Here is a 22796-nt window from a genome sequence, read left to right as displayed (position 1 = left end):
GCTATTCTATATTTTTATAGTTATCATTATAACGTGAATATGGCCCTTATTGGATAAACACTGGGATTGGCTGTATAAAGGTGAAATTAAAAACTGTAATAATGAAACAGCTTTAATAAACTTTAATAAAAAATATATTCACTTGGAAGCCACCATTTTGTTTATATCACAATTCATGAGGTTGCAGTCAAAACCAATTTTATTAATGCTACAGCGAGGTAAACAAGTCTTCAATCAGTATTAAATGATGTGAAACGGAAGATGAGAGTTATAAATGATTCCAAAACTCAATAAATCCATTTTGACTAATTTGGGTAAAAAGATGAAAACCACTATTTTTTGTTACAAACTTTCACATAGCATCTTTAGGTTATAAAAACATAAAAAAATCAAATCCATCATTTGATTTTTAAAGATTTATTAGGAAAACTGATGATTTTTCCACAAAAAAGTTGTTTTTTAAATGCTATAAATCTATTGAATCAATATATAAATGTGCATTCATCTTTGCCATGCTATATTAGTGGTATACACAGATTAAACATTAATGACATTAATCAAAACACTTACTTTGTCATATTAAGAACACTGTCATTGTTGCTGTCATCTTTTTCACAGCCATCAGCGGTAAAATGTTTTGGTCCTGCTCGATTTTCATTGACTTCGAGTAAAATAATGTAAAGTTTTCCATAAGATCCTCTGGGGTCAATGTGTTAGCATGACAGAAGCTTGATGCTGTCGTGTGAGAACAAGCAACAGACGACATTTTCCCATTTCCCTCTCATGTAAATTATTAAATTATTTTGCTGGCTTATGTTTCTTCCCCGCCACAGAAAACCACCACAGGTTTATCAATGCCATCAAAACTATTATTTTGTTTTTGTTTGTTTGTTGATCGCAAAGTACAAAGTAGATTCAACAAAGTATTCAACATGCCGTCATTGTTGTTTACAATGCGTGGAATGGTGCGCTGTGATTGGTTAAGCGGATTTATTGCATTCTGCAGAGAAGGATGGCTGGCGTTTATTGAAATTTGAGAAAAAGGTAGAAAAGATGACGGAATAACACAGCGGATATTGTATTTTGCGTAAAATTAAGAATTTACTGACTTGAAACAATACTGATTTTGGCGATAACTTATTTTTTTAAATGCCATTTATCGCGTTTTGGAACCAAACTCTTCAAATGCACACAGAAAGTAGGTGGCGCTATGTGGTCTTGACATCTGCATGCCATTAAAAATACAAAAACATCAACGTTTATGATGAATACAAATTAAAGATGATTAAAATAAAGACGATCTGAGAAGTAAGAAGGTGAGAGTGGGGAGTAAAACATTATCACATGAAAAACCATGTATAGTAATATTTTGCGAAAACCATTACACGTCATCAACCCAGAAAGCACATTATGGCGGCCCCCACAGGTTAAAAGGAGTATTACATGTTGGGATTTTTTGGGGATGTGATTGTATGAATGGATTTTAGTCAAGGAAATGTAAATCTAAAGTATTAAAGCTACAAGTCTCCAAAGTCGATGTTCAGCATCATCTGTGTGTTTGGCAGGAAATGTTTACAAGTTTCAGACTGGAGATCGATTCTCTGCCATCATGTGGCACAGGAACCTACAGGAGGCGTGTCAGAGAAAACCACCTCAGGTTCAGCTTCACATTTCATTTCACTAGTTACTCTTTATTTTGATTGACAGGGTGACAAGTCGTGCATAATGCTTTTTCTGCTCTTTAGATACCAGCAAATCTCATGTCGTTTGAGTAACCCGTGCATCCCGGAGATTATATTGTGCCAAAGGTCTACAAGAGGAAGAACTGAACGTTTGGTTCAGATGAAGAATAAAGAAACAAGAATTGACTGAGCCAAACATCTCCCGCTGTTCTCCTGAGCCTCAGTGCCCGATCCATGAGCCACACATCTCAAAGATGTTTGTTACAGACTTACAGACACAGGAAATGAGGTCAGTGTGGTGGGAGGGGCTTTTGGAGGACACGCCCCCTCTGTGTTTTTGTGGTGACTTCAGTGCTGTGTGCCAGTAGTGAGATGGCTGATGTTATGTGACAGAAGAGGTTTGAATCTGTGAGCCAAGAATATTGAATCCCTCCGAGCCGCGAACAAACAAACAAACTGAAGCCGTGAGCCTGCATGTTTTACATTCATGATGGATGAAGGTGGTCAACAACAGATGCTTGTGTGTGATGGATGTTTGATAGTCTGGGATTATTGTTTACATCCGAGATTCACTTTTAACCCAAATGAAAGCTTGTTTTTGGCCCTTACGTTTTCAATTCAAACTTTTTTGATAAATAAAGGGTTTGACGAGATTACACCAGCTAAACTATTGGAAAACTGTTTATAATTATTAGAAAAAATACAAAAATCTGCTATTTTTAATAGTTGAACTTTAAGCCGTATACATTCGGTTCAGCTCGTATCACAAATATAAAAGTGATTCTTTTGATTCAAGTAAATGTTCAGATCAGATCTGTGTTATATTACACCCCAAAATCAAAGAAATCAATGACCTTTTGCTTAAAAGTGACTATTAAGAGTTTTGTTGCCAAGTATGCTTATTTATTCAATTCATATTACAACCAATAATCTCATTACTGTAATGTAAAATGATGTGTTATGTAAATCGTAAAGTATTTACACGTCATTGTATTATTTATTGTAAATGCTCATTTAGGAATCTGTTTAACAATATTGAGAATAAAACTCAACAATAACATTTGATCCAAATATAATTTCCAGATTGATGGATTTTGGGGTGCAATGTGATCTGGTGAGTCTCACCGTACTGCTGTCATTGATGTATAACAGCTCAGATGTCTGTAGACTTGACATTTAATGTTGTCTGTCAGTTTTTATAAATGTTAAACATCTGACAACAGCATATGAAGTTTGATCTGATGTGAATGAAGGAACAGCATTGCTCATGTAGTTATGTGTAAATGTATTTATCATACATGTAGTTTTTTTTCTGACTGATGGTTTTACTGAAATTTGTGTCTTTATGTCTGTGCGTGTGTGTTTGTGTAATGAGCTCTTATAGAGATTCTGTACTGTATGTGCAACTGTAGATGAATGACTGCCAATCTGTGATGCATTTAGACAAAAATGACACATCATGTCACATAGTGATGGCAGAAATGTCATTTTTGGCTGAATTATTTCTTTAGAGTGAATTGGTATAAAATGCTCACAGTGCTGTAATGATGGAAATATTTCTATTTCACAGTCTGACAGTGATTTAGTTATATGATAAGAGTATTATTTATCAGTTTTGTCTTTTATTTGTATATACCAACATACAGAAACGGTTGATTTAGTTTTTGCATTAAACCCAGAGACACACGTGTACAGGTGCACTGCATGCAAGTTTGTTTGATTTTCTGCTGTAACTGTGAGATTATAACTTGAATTGTCATGTACATATATTGCTAAATTATTTCTTGCCATTGCGGTTAATCAGTTAATAATGTTGAGTCTACACTACAACCATTAAATGTCAGTGAAAGTAGCCTTATCTTGTAGTTTTATGGTGTTTTATTTCTCATTTCATTCCTGCAGGACACGCACACACACACAGTTTTTTACATGATCATTATGATATCCAGAGGAGTTTGGGCTTTGTATTGGTGTCCAGCGTCCTCTAGTGGCATTAACCTGTCTGCTAAAACAATAACGTAAGATATGAGTGCATTATATTTCTTCAACAGGTTGTTTTGCAGAAGTTACTGACATGATTGAAAAGTGCAGAACTGCAGATGAATGAACTGGACTGCAAATCTTTCTCTTTAGATCCATTGGAGGTTTCGTGTTTGTTTGTTTATTCATCTGTTTAAGATGACATTACATGTATATAATCTTGTTTGCTATTAACACTTCATTTCTCACTTGACTTTTGATGATGGCTTTTTGAGTTTCAAGTCATAAGCACAGATTTTTTTCAAAGACATGAAAGCTACATTTATTTTCTGTTTTATTGCAAAGTTGACTATTTTTCTTATATAGTTTCTTGGCATGAAACTGAAGCTTTAACACAATGTTAAAACATCAAGTCAGCATTGTGCTGTACAGTAATTGTGAATGAAACTGAGACAGGATGAGAGTTTATATCTAACCTTTAACTAACCCATCATTTGAACTTTATCCTGCATGCATTCACATATAAAAATCATATTTTTTGGTCTTTACTGAAAAAGAGACAGCTGGTTTACCAATGACACCAACACTGAATGATGTATTAATGTAACCATATATACAACAAAAAGAAATTGTTTCTAGGTTGCAGAATGCAGGTTCGTTTACCTTAACCCATACAGATTCTGTTTTAACTAGTTTTTCTTGAAAAAAAAAAGACTAAACGTGCACATAACCTGGCTTGCTGGAACAACTAGTTATATGGAATGCTGGTGGAAAAAAACATCCTGCTGCTGTGTTTACTTCAGGCGCCTATAATTCATTATGTTAGCAAATCATTAACATATAAGACGATGATTAAAACACTCAGAGAGACTAATAACACAACACATTTATCTTCTTCTTAAAAGAAATCACACAGAAGATCTGTGAGGAGGTCAATATAACGCAAGAAGACACTTTGTTGTCCATGTTTAAAACTGTAACATCTACCAACAACTTATACTAAAAATAAATATTTTTTATTAAACAAACAATGCTGTTTTTTAAAGAATGACATTAGAGCATTTTAAATAAATTAGAGCATTTATTTTTTATAAACCATCTATAAAAAAGCTCACATCTTTAAAAATCAACTTAAAAGTTCACAGAATGATCTTTCACACAATGAGCTACCAAACTCTCAATCATCAGCAGTTCTTCTTCACAACCAAATATCATAAACATAAAGCTTTGAAAAAATATATGAACACATCTGTGATATATGTAGTCAGCCACTGAAATGCTCAAAGGCTGTTGAAGTTTCAGTCATGATGTGTGTTTCAATGTGCATGGTCAGGTTCAGACCGTTTAAAGTTCAGACTCGGCTTGAATCCATTCATTATATCCACCAGCGTAATGTCGAGCCCTGCGAGAGACACAAACAATGATGCCCGAGTAGTTCATCAGTGAATACTCACATAAATTCTCATCATTTCCAGTCCCTAATTATGGATGAGGATTTAGACAAACAAATGTATGGAGATTACTCGCACAAAAAAATATTTTTTTATCCTAAGTGACTGTGAATTAAGAGGTATACATTTTTATCAGTATGTGTTTTTTCTTCAAACCCATGACCTTTTGCACTGCTAATGCAATGCTCTACCACTAAGTGTCCAAGCATTACTAAAGAGATTTATAATGCATGTATGTTTTCTTCTATGAAGTAAAGAGGAATTTTACCTGTTAGTAATGAAATGTAGGCTATAGTATTTTTTTTGTAATGCAATAAGTGTTAAAGGTGTTCTTTGTGTGCATTTATACCTGGTGTAGCCCAAAGCCCAAGCTGTTTCCAGTGCATCAAGACTGCGGCGTCCTCTCTGGCAGTAAAGCACAAAGTCTGTGTCCTCTGTCGAAGGCTTTGGGACTCCGTACCGCTCTTTAAACTGATCTGGGTTCAGTTTTAGGGCCTGATCCACCTCTCCCACTGCATAATAACCAATAAAAACAAAAACATAAATTCTGTCATTTCATCTCACCCCTGTGTTGTTCTAAAACCTTTTTTTATTTTGTAAAAAACAATGCAAAAAATGATTTTCAAGAAAAAAAATCTTTGTATTATTGTCTTGTTTTTCGTAAAAATATCTAAAACTTCTTAAATTAAGATGCTTTTTCTTGATGAGCAAAACGACTCAAGAAAATAAATTTAGTTTTAGACCAAAAATGATTTTGTGCATAAAACAAGCAAAAAAAATCTGCCAATGGGGTAAGCAAATTTTTCTTGAATTTAGTGTTTGAGGAAAATGTTTAAGGGAAGTTTGTTTACCCCATTAGCAAATATTTTTGTTTGTTTTAGGCACAAAATCACTAAAAAAAATGTGTTTTATTAAAGGTGACACAGAATGATTGAACGGAGTATTTATCCTTGTTCTGTGATGTGACATGTAGACAAAACAATTTTTGTTTGGGTCTGTAATGCCTTAGAAGCTTCCTAAAAACCTCTCCCAGATAGCTCTATTAGGGTGGGGGATTTTAAACAAGTGGTTTTGCACCTATTTGGCTCCCCCTACTGGCTTAACTTGCAATCTCATTACTGATTGGCTGACTTTGCTGCCACTCAAAAAATGTAGCCAATCATTTTAAAGTGGAGGGGCAGTTAGATGCCTGTGATGTCATAAGCATCAGTTTTTCAGATTGGGCTGTTTTCTGGCTGACATTTCTAAAAGAGGAATTTCTATGAGACTGAGATGTTTAGCATGTTTTGCATTTTTTGTATGTTTGTGAATGTGGGTAGACTACCATTATTCAACAAAGACAAGGTAAAAAATTTTTTTCATTCTCTGTCCCCTTTAAATATTTATCAAGAAAGAAAATCTTAATTTCAGAATTTGTAGATAGTATTTTTGTCTTGTTTTCAGTAAAAATATCTAATAATTCTTAAATTAAGATGCTTTTTCTTGATGAGCAAGAAATTGGCAGATATTTTTGCTTGTTTTAAGCACAAAATCACTTCAATTTGATATTTTTCAAATTTACTTATTTTAGACTTATTTTCTTGGGTCATTTTGCTCATCAAGAAAAAGCATCTTAATTTAAGAATTTTTAGATATTTTTACTGAAAACAAGATTTTTTTCTTTCTTGAATATAATTTTTTGCAGTGCACAAAAGAAGATATTTTGATAAATGATGGTAAGCACACAGTTAATTGTAGCCATTGAATTCCACCGTATTTGTCTTTCCTACTATGGAAGTCAATGGTTACAATCTGCTGTGTGCTTATAATCATTTATTAAAATATCTTCTTTTGTGTTCATCAAAATAATTAAATAAAAACTCATACAGATTTAGATCAACATGAGGAGGAGAAAATGATAACAGAACTTTTAAACGTGTGTGTGCGCGCGCGACTGCGCATGTGTACGTGCGTGCGTGCAGGTTTGGCTTACACCACATAAAGACATATTTGTTTTGAGACTTACGTGGAATATTAGCGGCCCCTGAAATAAACCCTGATTCAAGCTCATCAGGTTCACGCACATCAAAGAGCTGGACCCTTCCAGAGGATAACATGTGTTTCAACTGCTTATATGTTACTACAGCATCTGTAATACACAACACATTGTTTCATTTCATACCTGACAATCTAATATGGATAGAAAACTACAGTGGATTTTAAAAAGATGTTAAACAACACCAACAATGTAAGAATGTTACTGCAATTGAAAATAAAACACAAAAACAACTCAGGGTCAGAATTCAGGGTTATATTTTAATTTACTGCTTGAACAAACAGTAAAACATGCTCTTTGAAACATGTCCGTCTTTTTACAATAATACTAAGATATGTTTTATTATCTAATGCATGTCATTCCGTTATTTTAGTGTATCAGTGTCCGAAAAGTGTCTAGATAGTTGTTGTGGTCATGATGGTTTCCCAGTACGTAAAGTTAGGCAATTTCATCTCAAAATAATATTTAATTCCAACTTATTTCATACATAGCACTAAAAAAGATTTAAGACGTAAATGATGGTGACACGTCAGATGATGCAAGACTATTAGACACAGAAGTCTCCGGTCAGTGAGTCATTCACCATACGTGCATCCATTCACATTCGTATACACCATTCATCACATTACATTATATCACATTACATTCCAATATAAAGCTCAAATGTTCACCTGTAGGACTCTTGTGAGGTGTTTCAGTCCATAGATCGCAGTTTTCAGCTTCATTGCAGAATTCAGATTGTTCTGTGTTATCCGACAGTAACACGAGCGCCAGCAGAGCCGATAAAGCGAAGTTCAGATGTTTGACTTTAAACATATTTCCTGATCTAAAATAAAACACGCGATACAGGTAAAAAGTGTGATAACGTGTATCTTTAACGGATCGATACCGAAGCACTGGTTAAGTGTACAGTCAGGGATTGTGAGTCTTGGATGGATCAAACAGAAGTTTTATTGACCCTGACTGTACACAACAATGATGACGACTCTACGTGAAGTTTTGATTTCTTTCAGGAGGCGCCGCGTGGCTCAAACAGCCGAATCCCCCACTGAGCTTCATTCTAAGTTCAGGACGTTTTTGAGACATTTTTAAAAAGTATTCATTACAATTAAAGATACTATCTGACATACAAACGTGGATACATCCTACGAGTCTCAACTTATTTAAAATTTAGAATTAAAGCGTTATATTCTAGGCTCATCTTGCCTGACCAATCACAGATAGAGTATGACATATAAGCCCCGCCCACTGTGTTTTACAAGTTTATGATATTCCGCCATTCTACTCCATTCTATTTCTATAGGATGTCGCCGTTGCGTTCTCTAATTTCATTGGCTGTGGGACTCTCATGGAATCTCTCATTTTAATCCATTGCGTGTCTTTTGCGCAAAAATAATTATAAAACTGTAAATCAAGTAAAACATTTATGAATCACATCTTTTATCAATCTAAATCAACTATCTATAGTGTGGTGGCCTCGCGACTAAAACAACAAGCGATAGAAACATAAAATATGAGATGCTATGTTATACACGCGTATTTAACACGAAACTAACACGTATACACAATTTCGGTTTAAAGTTGTTTACCTGCTTTACGGTAAACAACTTACCCCCCTTCTCGCGGTAACATGGTGCATTCCGTTTGCGCTGACGGCTCATTGTCATGTGATCTAAGCAAAATAAATAAATAGTGGTGCAGCGTCAGATCTGAGACAAAAGAAGAGAATAACACTAATATTTCATCTTAACACACATCAGAACACAGATCGAGCACAATGGAGGGTAAAGTGTGTGGAGGAACATCTGAGCCGAATAAGGCGACTAAGGATGTGCAGAAGCTTTGTGATGAGGTGAGAGACGATATTAAATTACTGTAATAATGTGATGTAAACCTATCTCTCTGTTAAGCTTTTGCTAAGTTAAGGTAAAAAAAAGTAAATTAATTACATGCAGTAGTTCTAGCGGACTGTAACATTTCTGCAAGTAAATAAATATTATTTTACTAAATTTTACTCTTTTTTTTAAGTGTGCTTTATTGGCATGTCAAAAACTACATTTGTATTGCCCAAGCATTTGCAACTGGGATACACATAGTGCAAATAAAAGTAAAAATAAAACAATGCAAAATTTACTCACTATCCGCACTTATTATTTGCGTTCGACTTAATGTAGTGCTTCTTGAACCGCCACGTAGATGACGTCAAAGTACCGCGAGAGCGATTCGAAGGCAAACTCCTCCGTATGATTTCTTGAATCGCTCTCGCGGTATTTTGACGTCGGTTCTTGCATGAAGCACGTAGGCTATCTCATAAATCTAAGTACTTTCACTCAGGTATCTCACCACACCCAAACTCTCACTTGATCCGGGGTGACTGTTATGGGCGTGTTTCTCTTGCATACTTTACTATTTCGAAATCTATGATTATCTTCTAGGAGTTTGTTAGAAAGTTTTTACACAAGTGTCTTTTGTGTGTGATTTAGGTGAAGCATCAGGTAGAGGAGAAGGCTGGAAAGAAGTTTACGACTTACGCTGCCAAGTCTTACACAACTCAGGTTGTGGCAGGAACCAACTTTTTTGTCAAGGTTAGTTAGCAGTGAGTGTTTATTGTTGGGTAACCTTCTCAGTCATATCATTTAGAACAGAAAGACATCAATAGAGGTCAATATGTCTCTCTCTCTCTCTCTAGGTTCATGTTGGAGGAAATGATTACATTCATGTGAAGATTTATAAAGCTCTTCCTCACACTGGTGAAAAACCAAAGGTTTCTGCAGTCCAGTGCTCCAAATCTCAACATGACGCTATTGAGTTCTTCTAAACTGTTGATGTTAACCTTTATTCAGAACCCAATATTCATCCACTCCAGTGTCTATGAAATTTAAATGACCAACACTTTGTTTGCTGCGTTAAATCTCAAATTTTTGCTAAAATAATTGCACATAATGTTTTATGAAAGAAAAATATACTTTTGAATAATTATTTTTTAAAATGTATTTTAAATTTAATTTAGAAAGACAAAATGCTTATTTACTTTACTTTAGCTGTGTACCAAACCAATTTCCTGAGGAATTGAAATACAAATCCTCATTGTCTGTCATCTTAGCACATTCGAAATATATGGTTATGTTTAAAACATTTGCATATCCATTAGAGACATGATTTTGCAAGCATCAAATTTTGACTAACTTCTAAAACCACATTCATTTTGTTCAGACTTTATTAATAATGAAAAACTAAAGTCAAGGATTGAGATTCTGTTTACTATGGGACTGGTTTAAAGGAATGTATTTTTTAATTGTTTTGTGCAATGACAGTAGTTTGGAAATCCACAGGGAAATGTTTTAAAAGAGTGTTTATCTACAGTTTGTAACAGTAATAAAAATACAGGCATTTTACATTTTGTGTGTGAAATTATTTTAGTAATCACCACTGTATATCTGTTCATAATAATTCAGGATTGAACCCATGACCTTTGCACTGCTAATGCAATGCTCTATCAAGTAAGCTGCATGGGGAGTTTTTGTTATGATGATGTACCAGCTAATCACACTAAAAAAATAACTGTACTTATGCAGCTGTTTTCCAGTAACTTACTGTAAACTGGCAACAGTTTGTTTAAAGTTAGTCTTTGTCTTTGCAGAATGGAACTGAAGTGGCGGCCTCATGCAAAGCATTCTGGGAAACAGAATTCCTCATCAACCTTTTTCTGTTTTTCCTTCAGATTTCTGGTTTCCAGAGTGCTTTGCATGGGGCTGCTGTTTTAGTTTTGTTCTGTAGAGATTGAGACTGGTTGATGTTTTATGTTCATTTAACTTAACAAACAAATCAAATAAATTTAAATCTACAGTAAGTTACTGGCAAACAGCGGCATAACTACAATAATACTGTAATTTCTAATTTTTTACAGTGCGAGTACACTTCAGTTTTTATTTTAATAAAGTGAGTAATTCTGCTCTCTGTGCTGTCCTTTGATAGATTTTTCGGTGACAGTTTACTATAAGGTTATATTAGGCCTACACTAGTCAACATTTGGATCAAAATAGTTAATCAAAGTTGTCCTACATAACATAACTATTAATACAGCATGTTTTAATCTTATTTCAACATGTATTACTACATAGTCAGTGCACCATGAACTAACATGAATAACTGTATTTCTCTGTTCACTGGTCTGTACTAACTAACAAAGATTAGTAACTGCTGAAAAATAAATTTTAGTTCATGTTAGCAAAGGTATTTACTAATGTTAACAAATACAACCGTATAGTAAAGTGTTACTGATTTTTTATTGCTTTAAATAAATTGATTTAATTAACTAAACAGTTGGGTTTTAAATAAAATAAAACCATAAATAAACAGCGTTACACATATTTGTGCAATTTTATGTTTCTAGAAAAATGAGATCTGAAAGGGGATATCCTTTTAAAAATGTTAATTTCTAAGTGCGTGTGTTTCAGATTGTGTGTTTGTTTCTTCCTCTCTTCAGCTGCATAGATGAGGGTGTGTGTACTTGCATCTGAAGGTTTATAAAGGCTCATAAATCTCTGCCTCCAGGTGCGAGGAAAATCTTCTGATGCCTAAAGCAAAACGTTCCCTTATAAAACCTGTTAAAGAAACTAACATCATAGGTGCATTTGTGGGGCGTTGTGTAGTCCCGCCCTCTTTCAGACATGATTTACTCCTGAGTCATATTTATTTATTTATTTATTCGGCGCCTTTCAAGCATCTATGGTTATATTCATGGTGAGAACCAGTTCATCTACAGTATACACATGTTGGGGTAAGGATCTCCAGTTCACCTAACCTGTATTCACCTAATTTCCAGAGTTAACTCATGTTGACACAGGGCGAACGTGCAAACTCCACACAGAAAGATGTCACATTTAAGCTTTCTGAAATGAATAATCAGGAACTGAAATCAATAACTGGGTCACACAACTATCAGTTCTATATTACATCTACATATAAATACGGACATACTGTAAAAACAGCTGTAGTTATGCAGCTCTTTGACAGTAACTTACTGTAGATATACAACATTTTTAACATGCTTTGTAAATGAACAAACACGCATCTGCCTGCTACAAAGAAATATCAACATTAGCACGCGTTGGAAACCTTTTTAGCGAAAACCAGGAGACTTGGATTTCCTTTACTTTCCATTTAGGGAACTGAAGATCGCTTTCTGCAATAAAGCACTCAACTTTAAACAAAGCATTGAAAAAAGTAACCCTGCCAATCCTTCAGTTTCACAAACCCTTAATCTCATCAACATTACCATCTCACACACCTCAGACCATTTCATTATCATAGAAATGGGTTCACACTTTTAACTCTTGGAGCAAGCTTAAGCAAATGGCCACCAACTTAAACAAAAGAACAAAAGATACAACGGCCACCGTTAACTGGACAATTTCTTTCATATTAAGATGAAACAGGAACTTGCAGGAAGCATACATTATCATTTAGAGGACAGTGTTTTGCTCTCAAACATGATGAACATATATATACAATAAGATAAAAACAATGACATTTATGATGAGAAGAGAGTCTAAGAAACTGTTATAGAGGACCTGTGGATGTACGTGATATATTTAAGTGTTACAAAACATGTTTCTATAATACATCATTTTAATAGCGGCTTTGAGTCATGATTAGGCCTGCACAATATTGAGGAGAAACTGGCATTGCCATGTTTTGTTTTTTTGTAATGAGAAATGCTGGATGACTTCACCAGATGACATGAAAAGCTCTGTTGTATGAGAATGTTGTATCTGCCTTGCATGCAGAGGCGTTTGTGATCATTTGAAACCGTTCTCATATAGTGTTACCCTGGCAAAGCCATCTGTGATGGATCGCTTACTTTTCCTACTATGGCCGGTCAGTGGGTGTGGTTTATCATAAGAACTATGTTCACCTGTTCCTCCATCTACGTATAAAGCTTGGCTTTGTTTTTGAGCTTGAGTCTCTTGCTCCTGATTTTTGTTTGAATTTGGATTTTGGTTTGTTTTCCTTTCATTGAGTATTAATCTGTTAAACATCATGTGCCGAACAAAACCTTTAAATGATTATGTTGTTCATTTTTTAACATTCATCTTTATGCTAATTTCAATTTTCTTTTGAAAGTTGTTTTCTTTATTGTGTAGAGTGATTTGTTTTTGTATGGGTAGGATTTTGTTTATAAATTTGCTTTGTACCCAAAAATAAGCTGTGTATTTACAGTTTATTTTGTCCCTTAATATATCTGCACAATATATTGTTTATATTAATTCTCTGGCTGGAGTGCACGCTAGTAGTTGAGTATTAAAAAAAAAACAGTAAGCTTAAGAGTCTTATATTTTTATTTTATTCTTTTTACCCATGGTTGTGCCCAGGGGTAACGCATTACAAGTAACGAGTAAAGTAACGCATTACTTTATAAATGTACACATTAATATTTCACTTACTTTAAAAAAAAGTCATGCGAGTTACTTTTCAGTTTAATTAATTCCATAGAAAAATAAAATAACTTACTGAATTAAACTGAACATATTAATGTAGAATAACGCACTTTGTGCTCCTGAGCGGGAACAGTTTGAGTCAGAAATGGAGATTGCAGGCCAGAGCTCGACATTTTTGTGATCATAAAAACACCTGCAAGGCCTGAAAGAGATCAAGTAAGAAAAAGTAATGCAAAAGTAACTAAAAAGGAATGTTAGCATTACTTTCCATGAAAAGTAACTAAGTAACGCAATTACCTATACTTTCTGGGGAGTAACTTAATATTGTAATGCATTACTTTTAAAAGTAACTTTCCCCAACACTTGTTGTGCCGCGGTTCATGACTGCAGCGTGAGTCGGAGGTCGGCAATTTAAATGGGTTTAAAGGTTTGAGTGTATGTAGTCTTTGGTTATTTTGTATTTCATTTTGTAAATTCATAATAATTATTTTCCTTTTTTATTTTCATTTGACAATATCTCGTGTCAATTGTTTTTTATTTTTTGTCTATCCTATTGGAAATGTATTGGCTTCAGAAAGGCATAAAGCTGTGGTCTATTGCATTAATGAGTTTGATAGATGCTGGGGAAGGAACGCGAGACCAGGTTGTGATAAGAAACATTGATTTCACTGTTTCTCCATTGTGGGACATTTTTTAACTTGAAAGGTTGCATAATAAAGTTGCAGTCCAACAGGACATTTGACACCAGCGGTGGCTCCTGTGTTTCTTTTGGCAAGAATCTTCACATTAATAAACAAATTCTTCTTGTAACCGCATCCATCCTCGCTATCTCCTCCTTTCATTTGTCACGGCTTTGAGCCAGTCTTAACACATCTGAAATAGTTTTCCTTATGAAAAAATGTTCTAGATGTTCTGTGATGTAACTATTGCAGAGTCGTATATTGCAATGTCGATGCTGAAACGATATGTTGTGCAGCCCATTGCAGAGCAGTCTCTTGAAGTCATGTTATTTTAATCACAAACCTAAAGCAGCCTCTTTTAAAACCCATTATAAATGTAAGAGAAAAACCCAGGGTTTAAACAATGCCCCAGGTTTACACATTAAACAGGATGGCTGTACACCATATCTACATGTTTTGCTCTTCATTATGTTGTAACTTTTCTGTCTTTATCAGAAAGCAAAAAAACAAAAAGATGAAACATGCAGCTGTCGATTTCACTCCAACAACTTGATTTCCACACTTATAAATATAGGAACTACACAATAGGAAATGCACGCAATCGTGCCAAATGATGGAGTCTTCATCTCATGTGAGTGGATTTGGTTTTATACATATGCTGATGTTTTAAATACTACAGGTTTTGGTTAAGTCACACGTCTATGACTGTCAAAACCACTTGAATGACTCACAATAACAGACATCACACAAAATGTGCAAAATTATTCACCTCAAAGAAAGAAGACTGAAAACTCATCTGCTCAGAAGAACAATCTGACTTATTATAGTATGCACTAAATCTGTTAAGAACATCCTGATGACTCTTAAAACCATTTATAATATACAAATACAATCATTCAGATACGTCCAAGGTCCAATAAATGAAAGGCTAATGATTGTCCATAGCAAACGTACGTCTTATAATATATACTTCTATAAATGAGAAGCATGCTCAAAATAATAGCTCATTAAAACTGCAAGCTATACACGAATCACAAGATCTCCAATAAACCGAATGCTTTTGTATAATGTATGTACAATATAAAATTGTATAATGTGAACCAGCTGTAAAGGCGTATGAGAAAAATCCTCTGGTGCTTTAACATGAGGTTAAACTAAAAAACTGCCCTGCTGTGATGTTTATAGTGAAAAATGAAAATCATTTAAAGCTTTCACAAACTCATTGTGTAGGGCTGTGGGCTTGATGGGTGTAAAATGCTGACATTAAACTCTGTTTCAGGTTCCAGACAGTTCCAAAGAGAGAGAGCGAGCGAGAGAGAGAGAGAGAGAGAGAGAGAGAGAGAGAGAGAGAGGGCAGCTCTGTGTTTTATAAACAGGTTTGTGTGCATTTCTGTCATTTTTCTTGCTTATTTTTTATGTTTTCCAACCTAAAGCTTCATGAGCCACATATGGAACCCATTTAAATAAACATTAACAAATGTATACAAGTCATTCCTGATTTTTTAAAAACCCTTTAAAATTGAATATGCTTACGTTGTACGTTGTAATTTAAGGAAGTTTTAAAAGATATAACAGCATTTAATAAATGCTCTGGTCAAGATCTTTAACTTTATTCATTTATATGTTGATATAAAGTTGAAATGAAAAGCTTATAGTTCAGAAAATGAGTGTTGTCATATTGAGAGGGTCCTTTTCAAGTTCTTTATTGTTTTAAAAGTTATTTTGTACTACTTTCTATTTAAGTTCATTTTAATTTTTAATTGTTCATTGTATTAAAATGAGCACTATAATTTTATTAAACATGATGGATTGAACTGATACCTCACAACATCACAAAAAAAAATCAAACGTGGCGTCAGGATGATGTCATTATGGAAAATGCTTTTGTTAGTTACTTTTTGAACATTGAAAAAAACATACATTCATTACAATATAAATTAACATTTCCCAAAAAATGCTTTCTGTTAAACATTAGATTAATTTAAAAAACATTAAGAGACACTTTTAGAAATTCCATCTTTTCCTAACATGACACTATTTTTTCAAACCAAAGTACTAAAGTTATTTGAAAATCAAGCAATGTGTACTTAATTATATTATAACATCTATCTGTGTTTTTGGGTTTGATCCCCAGAACGCATATACTGTAAAAAATATATAAAACTATCTATGTAATCAATTCCAGTTTAAGTAATTCATGTTCTTTTACCTGTGATTTAATTTTTCTTGCATAATCTCCTAGTCCAGATAGATTCATCCTTAATGCATTGAGTGTTAGATGTGTGTGTGTGTGTGTGTGTGTGTGTGTGTGTGTGTGTGTGTGTGTGTGTGTGTGTGTGTGTAAGGGGCGTGTGTTTATGTAACGGGGGTCTGCTCTATAAAAGGCCGGCCTGTGGGACTTTGTTCACAGAACTTGAGATTTATTCTTCCTCACTCCAGACTGAGCTCTGCAGTAGCCATGGCAACCATCTGGATGGGATTGCTGGGAGTTTTGCTCTGCAACCTTTTTGTCAACTCTGAGGTCACAACACAGGCCGACTTCGACATCAATGGGGTAAGAACACAAATAAGAAGAGAAATCAAAACACACAGTCTGAACTGAGACACGTTTAATAGTTAAATAGTTGTAAATATTTCATTATCCTGATCTTTTCTAATTCATACTGATTTCTTTTAAATAAGAATGTTTTTTGGTGTGGTAATACTTTACTCAAAAGGGTGTATTAGTTAACATTAGTAAATGCATTAACTAAGATGAAAAAATAATGAACAATATAAGGGCGTTTTCCCAGACAGGGATTATCCTCGTTCCAAACTAAAATGGATGTTTAATTAAAAACACCTACTGACACATCTTACCATCTATCAGTGTCATTGTTTTATCTCAAGATGCACAACCGGTTCTTTTTTTGTAAGGTTTGTTTGTAAAAACTACTTAAAGGGATAGTTCGGCCAAAAATTATATTAAACTCAAGATTTACTCACCCCCAAGCTGTCCGAGATGCATATGTTCTTCATTTTTACACTAACACATTTTCAGTTATTTTAGAAAATGTTTTAGATCTTTCAGTTAATCAAATGTAAAGTTACAGGGTCCACTCCTTCAAGTCCAAAAAAATGTGCATCCATCCTTCACAAAAAAATCCAAACAGCTCCACGATTAAAAACAATGGTTTTCTGAGGGTAATCTGTGCCGTTTTGTTGTATAAATATCCATATTTAAAACTTTATAAACTATAAAAAAATAACTTGCTTCAGGTAACGCCACCATCTTAGACTCCTCTGTATTCAGGAGCGAGACTATTAGCATAGTGTACACACTTATCTTAGTGACGTATGACAAATTCGGAGGACACAGAGCAGCAGCACAGAACCCTCTGTATGGGGACGCGACTAAGATGGCGGCATTACCGGAAGCTAGTTATTTTCTTTTATAAAGTTTTAAATTTGTATATATATCTACAACCATCAGAAGACCTTTAGTTATCATCCTGGAGCCGTTTGGATTTATTTGGAGAAGGATGGATGCACATTTTTTGGACTTAAAGGACGTGGACCCCATAACTTTACATTTGATTAACTGAAAGATCTAAAAGATTTTCTAAAGTAACTGAAAACGTGTTCGTCTGAAAAATGATGGACATATGCATCTTGGACAGCATTGGGGATAGTAGGCCTAAATCGTGGGTTTAATATCATTTTTGGCCGAACTATCCCTTTAAATATCCAAATATAACTAAGGCCTAGTCTTGGATTAACCTAAACCACGTCTGGGAAACCGTACAATAGTTTTTCAGCATTTACTAATTCTTGTTCATGTTATTTAATGTCAGTACGTGTATTTACGTTAGTTCATGGTGTATAAACTAATGTTAACAGTTACTACCCTTGATTTTAATAAATGTATTAGTAAATGCAGAAATTAACATGAACTAAGCTAAATAAATGCCATAGAAGTATTGTTCATTGTTAGTTCATGTTAGCTAATGCATTACCTAGTTGTTAACAAATACAACTTTATTGTAAAGCGTTTATTAGAGTTTGTTGGATTATTGTAAATTGACATTTAGATGAAGTTTAATACGTCAAGGCTTAAAATTTCAATGTCAACTACCTATTTCATTTAGTTTTACATTGATACATTTGCAGAGCCTAAGCGTTCAAGCTATACATTTATTATCAGTATGTGTTTTCCATGAGTATCGAACCCATGAACTACAAGAACATTACTTTATAGCAATATAACAGCTACATATTATAGCAAAGATAATAATAGCATAATTATTACACAGCAATAAAAATCTCCTAAATAGCACAAAAGGTCATTGGTTCAAACCCCAAAACACATATTAACAAAATGTTACAAACACTGTAACTGTAAGTCGCCTTGGAAAGTCATTTCTGCCAAATGCAAATTGGCAAATACATGCAAATGTCAACCTTGTAAAGAAAAGTCAAGTTTTTACCAAAAGTTGAATTTATGGGTTGCAATGAATTACCCATGCAAAGTCTGTTAAAGTTTTTAAAGAATTTTTTGTATTCATTTCCATAGTTTTCCATAAATTTTAGAATTGTCACATCCATAATGCATGCAAGTTTCCTGATCATAAAAAAGTATTTTTATGATGTCTGGACTATCAACTAACCATATCTAACCAATGGTTCAATACATTGGTAATAAATGCATTTTTGACTGCAAATGTCACATCCAAAATGCTAAAATTTTTCAAAATATATTTTTATTTCTTATTATTATAGAATTCAAACTGAACCTATGGTGTTTGCTTAGACAACGCCACTAATGTTATTGTGTATAATTAACACCAATTGTAGCAAAAACTTCGAAAGCTAACTAACAAAAGTCCACATAATTGGTGCTACAGCTTGTTGAAAAGCATGTGTTACGACTTTTGAAAGAAAGGACATTTTTAGAAAAGTCAAAGGATTTTCACCTAGTGGACCCATAAAACGGGTGGAAATATATATGTCATGGACTTTTACAGGGACCTGAGAGCTCACTACATAGATTTTCTTAAAAACATGTACAAATCTAAATAAACTCTGTGTGCCGTGGGAAACAGGTGACTGGGAAATGGTACCTGATTGGTTTTGCTTCAAACTCAGAGTGGTTTATCATCCGTAAAGCCAATATGAAGATGGGCGTCGCTACGTTCACCCCAAATGATGATGGAGACCTCGAGATGGCCTACTCCAGTCTAAAGTAAGACGGAGGATATTTATACAAACATGATATATCTGTGGTGCATAATGGAAATTAAGCAAAGACTGTTTTCCTTACTTGATGATTTTGTCTCTTTAGTCCTGATGGTACGTGTTGGAGAATGAATCATCTGGCTCTGAAGACGGACGTTCCCGGAAAATTCACCTTCCTCAGTGAAAGTGCGGGATAAACACCTCCATCAAGACCTAAAACATAGATGAGCAAATCTTACAAGATTGTAGTTTAACATGAAAAATAATTTGTTTGTTCTTCAGACCAGGAAACTGAAAATGACATGCGTGTCGTGGATGTAAAGTATGACGAATATGTTTTGATCCACACCATCAAGACCCAAAATGACTCCATAACTCTTCTCAACAAACTCTACGGTAAGAACTTTGTGTTGATAGCATCAGACTGAAAATCTGACAGCTCTGAGTCTCTTGTAGTAATAATGTGAACAAATCCTTACTATAGAAATGAACCAATACTTAAAACCAAATGAAAAGTCTTATGTACTTACAATGATGTTGTTTCAAACCCATATGACTTTATTTTCTAAAACACCAAAGGAAAACGTCTGAGCTGGCCGGTTGCATAGCCGTGACGTTAAGACTGCGTCTTAAGAATGAGTCTGACTAACTAGCAATTAGTTAGGGCTAATCAGTCTTATTATTTGGATTTAAAGTAGACCAATCTACATAACATATCTAAAACAGTAATGATCAGTCTGGAAGAAAAAATCATGACTAGTCTTAAAGGTTTATGCAACTGGCCAGGTCTCATCCATACAATAAAGGTGGATGGGGATCAGAGGCTGTAAAGCTACTAAAAAAAAGATTTTAAAAATCTTGTATGCTATATCTAGTTCATTTGCAAGCTTTGTGTAAGAAACAAACTTCAATATCAGATATTGTCTTCACTTAAACAATGAAGTAAACATCAATATATATTTTGTGTTTTGCAAATATACTTAAAACATCTTCGTTTATTTTTAAGTGTATACAATCCATTAAACTAAAACATTCAAGTCAAATAAACTTAAAATTATCAGTAGATGTTGTAAGAAATGCCCATAATCCCTTGTGCATTAATATTTTGATTATTTGTGTTTTTTCACAGAATAAGAACTGATAATAACTTTAAATACTTAAATATTTGTTTATAAAATGTCATGCGTTAATATATTATTAATATTGTTTTGTTGTAAATGATAATTTTGTGAAGACACCGTTCAGGTGATCAGGTGCAGCACATTTCATTGTATTTCTCTCCACTGTACTGCATGACAATTCATGTCAAAAAACGTTTTGTGACTTATAGTGACATGATTTTTTTTGTTATAATGCCATTTATAACACTAAGTAAAAGAAATTAATCTTTTAAAGCTATAAAAGTGATTTTCCTTTTGTCAGATGACAGCGAAGCATGCATACCCCCCAACATCACAAAAATAAAACCCATCAGATTTACGTGATTTAGACAAGTCATTCCACCAAAGTCAGAAAATAGATAAATCCGTATTTATACGGAAAAAAATCACATCCCTGAAAATTACAAAAGATTAGTTAAATCAAGTTAAAATTAAGTTAAGGGAACTTGCTTAATTAATTTTTTTAAGTTAAATGTACTCTTGTTGACATTACTAAAGAACTTTCCTCTAATTTCTTAAGTAAATTCAACTAACAATGTAATGAATTTATTACCGTCTGACATCAATTACCCCTTTTTTTTAAACCCTCCAACCATCAGAAGGTTTGCGTGACCTTACATGTTTGACTATGTTGTGTTTAATGAAAGGTTTAATAGATCATGTGAGGTTTCAGTATTGTGTTATATTGTGCTACAGGCCGTACACCAGACCTGGGCCAGGACGTTTTAGACAGATTCACTGAGTTCTCTTTGGATCAAGGCATTCTGCTGGAAAACATCGCCGTCCTGCCTAAAAACGGTAAAGAACAAGACCTGAAATAAACACAAGTGAATGCTTGGCGAACACGAATCCACTGTACATACATGTGGGGATACTTCAAAACAAACCTCAGTACAGTAAACTAACAGAGAACCCAACTCTGACTGTAAAATGTTTTATGTTAATGCTACAGCGCCCCCTTCAGTGCTTGATCATAAATAACACTCATGACAAATCTAATCTTGCCAGCAAAATCATTTACAAATGTGTGCATTTTAAACTGATCTGTGCATACAGTATCAACACACTTTTGTCTGACCTACTAATAGATATCTACAGATTTCAATATCTCAATATCATTTCTCTCTAGATGAGTGTCCTTGAGCGGTAAATGTGAAGATCCTATCTGATGCTTTACCCATCTGAAGACTTCTGAAACATCTCTTTTAAACTCCAAGTACTTTTACACCTCTAAAATCTTCTCATCTTTTCTTTAGTTTGTGTTAATAAAATCTTTTGCAAAACTAATTTGTCGTGTTTTTAGTATTTAAAACTGAAAATCAGACCACAGGTTATCTCGTAATAAAATCAAAGTTAAACGGACAGAAACTTTTGCAACCAACACATTCACAACCGCTCTAAAACATACAGAGGCATACAATGAAAACTAAAGAAGAAACTCAAGTTTAGACATTATGTTATTTCACAGAAAAGTAATTGAATAAAAATAATATACTATTAATTGAGTCTTAAAATTAACATTATTAAGAACATTTTAAGAACCACCAGACAAGTGTTTCAGGTGTGGTCGTGTAAGATTATTCAATAAATGTAAATCATAAAAATCTGAATAAAAGTGTCTGCCAAACGATAACATGTAAATGTGAACACTCACCCTGTCCCAGACCCAAACACAAATGCTTTTGGCATTCATGAAAGGTTATAACCCTGAAAAGACCAGCTAAAACCAGCATAAGCTGGTTGACTGTTTGAGGTTTTGGCCAATTTTTTAGCTTGTCATCTAACCCACCAGCTACTTCCATCTCAAACCAGCTTGACCAGCTATAAACCCCTCTAAAACCACCCTGCTAAATCCAGGTTTATGCTGGTCTTTAGCTGACACTTTTATTCTCATTCATGTATTCACGCTGAATGCAGGAAAATACATAGCCTTTTATTTCCTTTTTATCTTTTTTAAACAAATGTGAAGATACATCCATGACAACACAAAGTTCTGACTCCTGAAATGTTTACAGCGTCTCTCTTTCTCTTTACAGATCTGTGTACAAAACAATAAGTTATAATCCCATAGAAGCCTACTTACATTTAACTATACAACAAAGTTTAAACGGTGACCAAATAAATATCTGCAGTATAAAAATGATGACAGGGACA

At 34.1% G+C, this 22796-nt stretch overlaps 4 protein-coding genes across 5 annotated transcripts in view; 3 read left to right on the top strand and 1 right to left on the bottom strand.

Moving 5' to 3' along the window:
- The window catches only part of LOC129439489 (ras-specific guanine nucleotide-releasing factor RalGPS1), a 127184-nt gene extending 123644 nt beyond the window's left edge, over positions 1-3540 (top strand). For both annotated transcript variants that reach the window (XM_055198136.2, XM_055198135.2), the window contains 2 exons: positions 1566-1657; positions 1746-3540. In XM_055198136.2, the coding sequence (XP_055054111.1) occupies positions 1566-1657; positions 1746-1775 (122 nt within the window). In that variant the 3' untranslated portion in view covers positions 1776-3540. The remainder of the gene's footprint in view (positions 1-1565; positions 1658-1745) is intronic.
- Positions 3541-4723: 1183 nt separating this feature from the next.
- Positions 4724-8114, bottom strand: LOC129439496 (thiosulfate:glutathione sulfurtransferase). Its single transcript, XM_055198146.2, has 4 exons — positions 7820-8114; positions 7119-7241; positions 5463-5625; positions 4724-5064 (listed from the first exon to the last, which is right to left on the bottom strand). Exons 1-4 carry the CDS (start codon positions 7962-7964, stop codon positions 5007-5009), a joined length of 489 nt encoding a protein of 162 aa, XP_055054121.1. The 5' UTR covers positions 7965-8114; the 3' UTR covers positions 4724-5006.
- A 716-nt stretch (positions 8115-8830) lies between these two features.
- On the top strand, positions 8831-10564 carry LOC129439497 (cystatin-B). The gene is made up of 3 exons (XM_055198147.2): positions 8831-9000; positions 9632-9733; positions 9838-10564. Exons 1-3 carry the CDS (start codon positions 8926-8928, stop codon positions 9964-9966), a joined length of 306 nt encoding a protein of 101 aa, XP_055054122.1. The 5' UTR covers positions 8831-8925; the 3' UTR covers positions 9967-10564.
- A 5518-nt stretch (positions 10565-16082) lies between these two features.
- On the top strand, positions 16083-22162 carry LOC129439494 (lipocalin). The gene is made up of 6 exons (XM_073861090.1): positions 16083-16822; positions 19350-19489; positions 19589-19668; positions 19765-19878; positions 21339-21440; positions 21772-22162. Exons 1-6 carry the CDS (start codon positions 16727-16729, stop codon positions 21783-21785), a joined length of 546 nt encoding a protein of 181 aa, XP_073717191.1. The 5' UTR covers positions 16083-16726; the 3' UTR covers positions 21786-22162.
- Positions 22163-22796: the final 634 nt, after the last annotated feature.

This window comes from Misgurnus anguillicaudatus, chromosome 22 (assembly GCF_027580225.2).
Source record: "Misgurnus anguillicaudatus chromosome 22, ASM2758022v2, whole genome shotgun sequence".
Classification (NCBI taxonomy): domain Eukaryota; kingdom Metazoa; phylum Chordata; class Actinopteri; order Cypriniformes; family Cobitidae; genus Misgurnus; species Misgurnus anguillicaudatus.
This window is presented reverse-complemented; position numbering and strand designations above follow the sequence as displayed.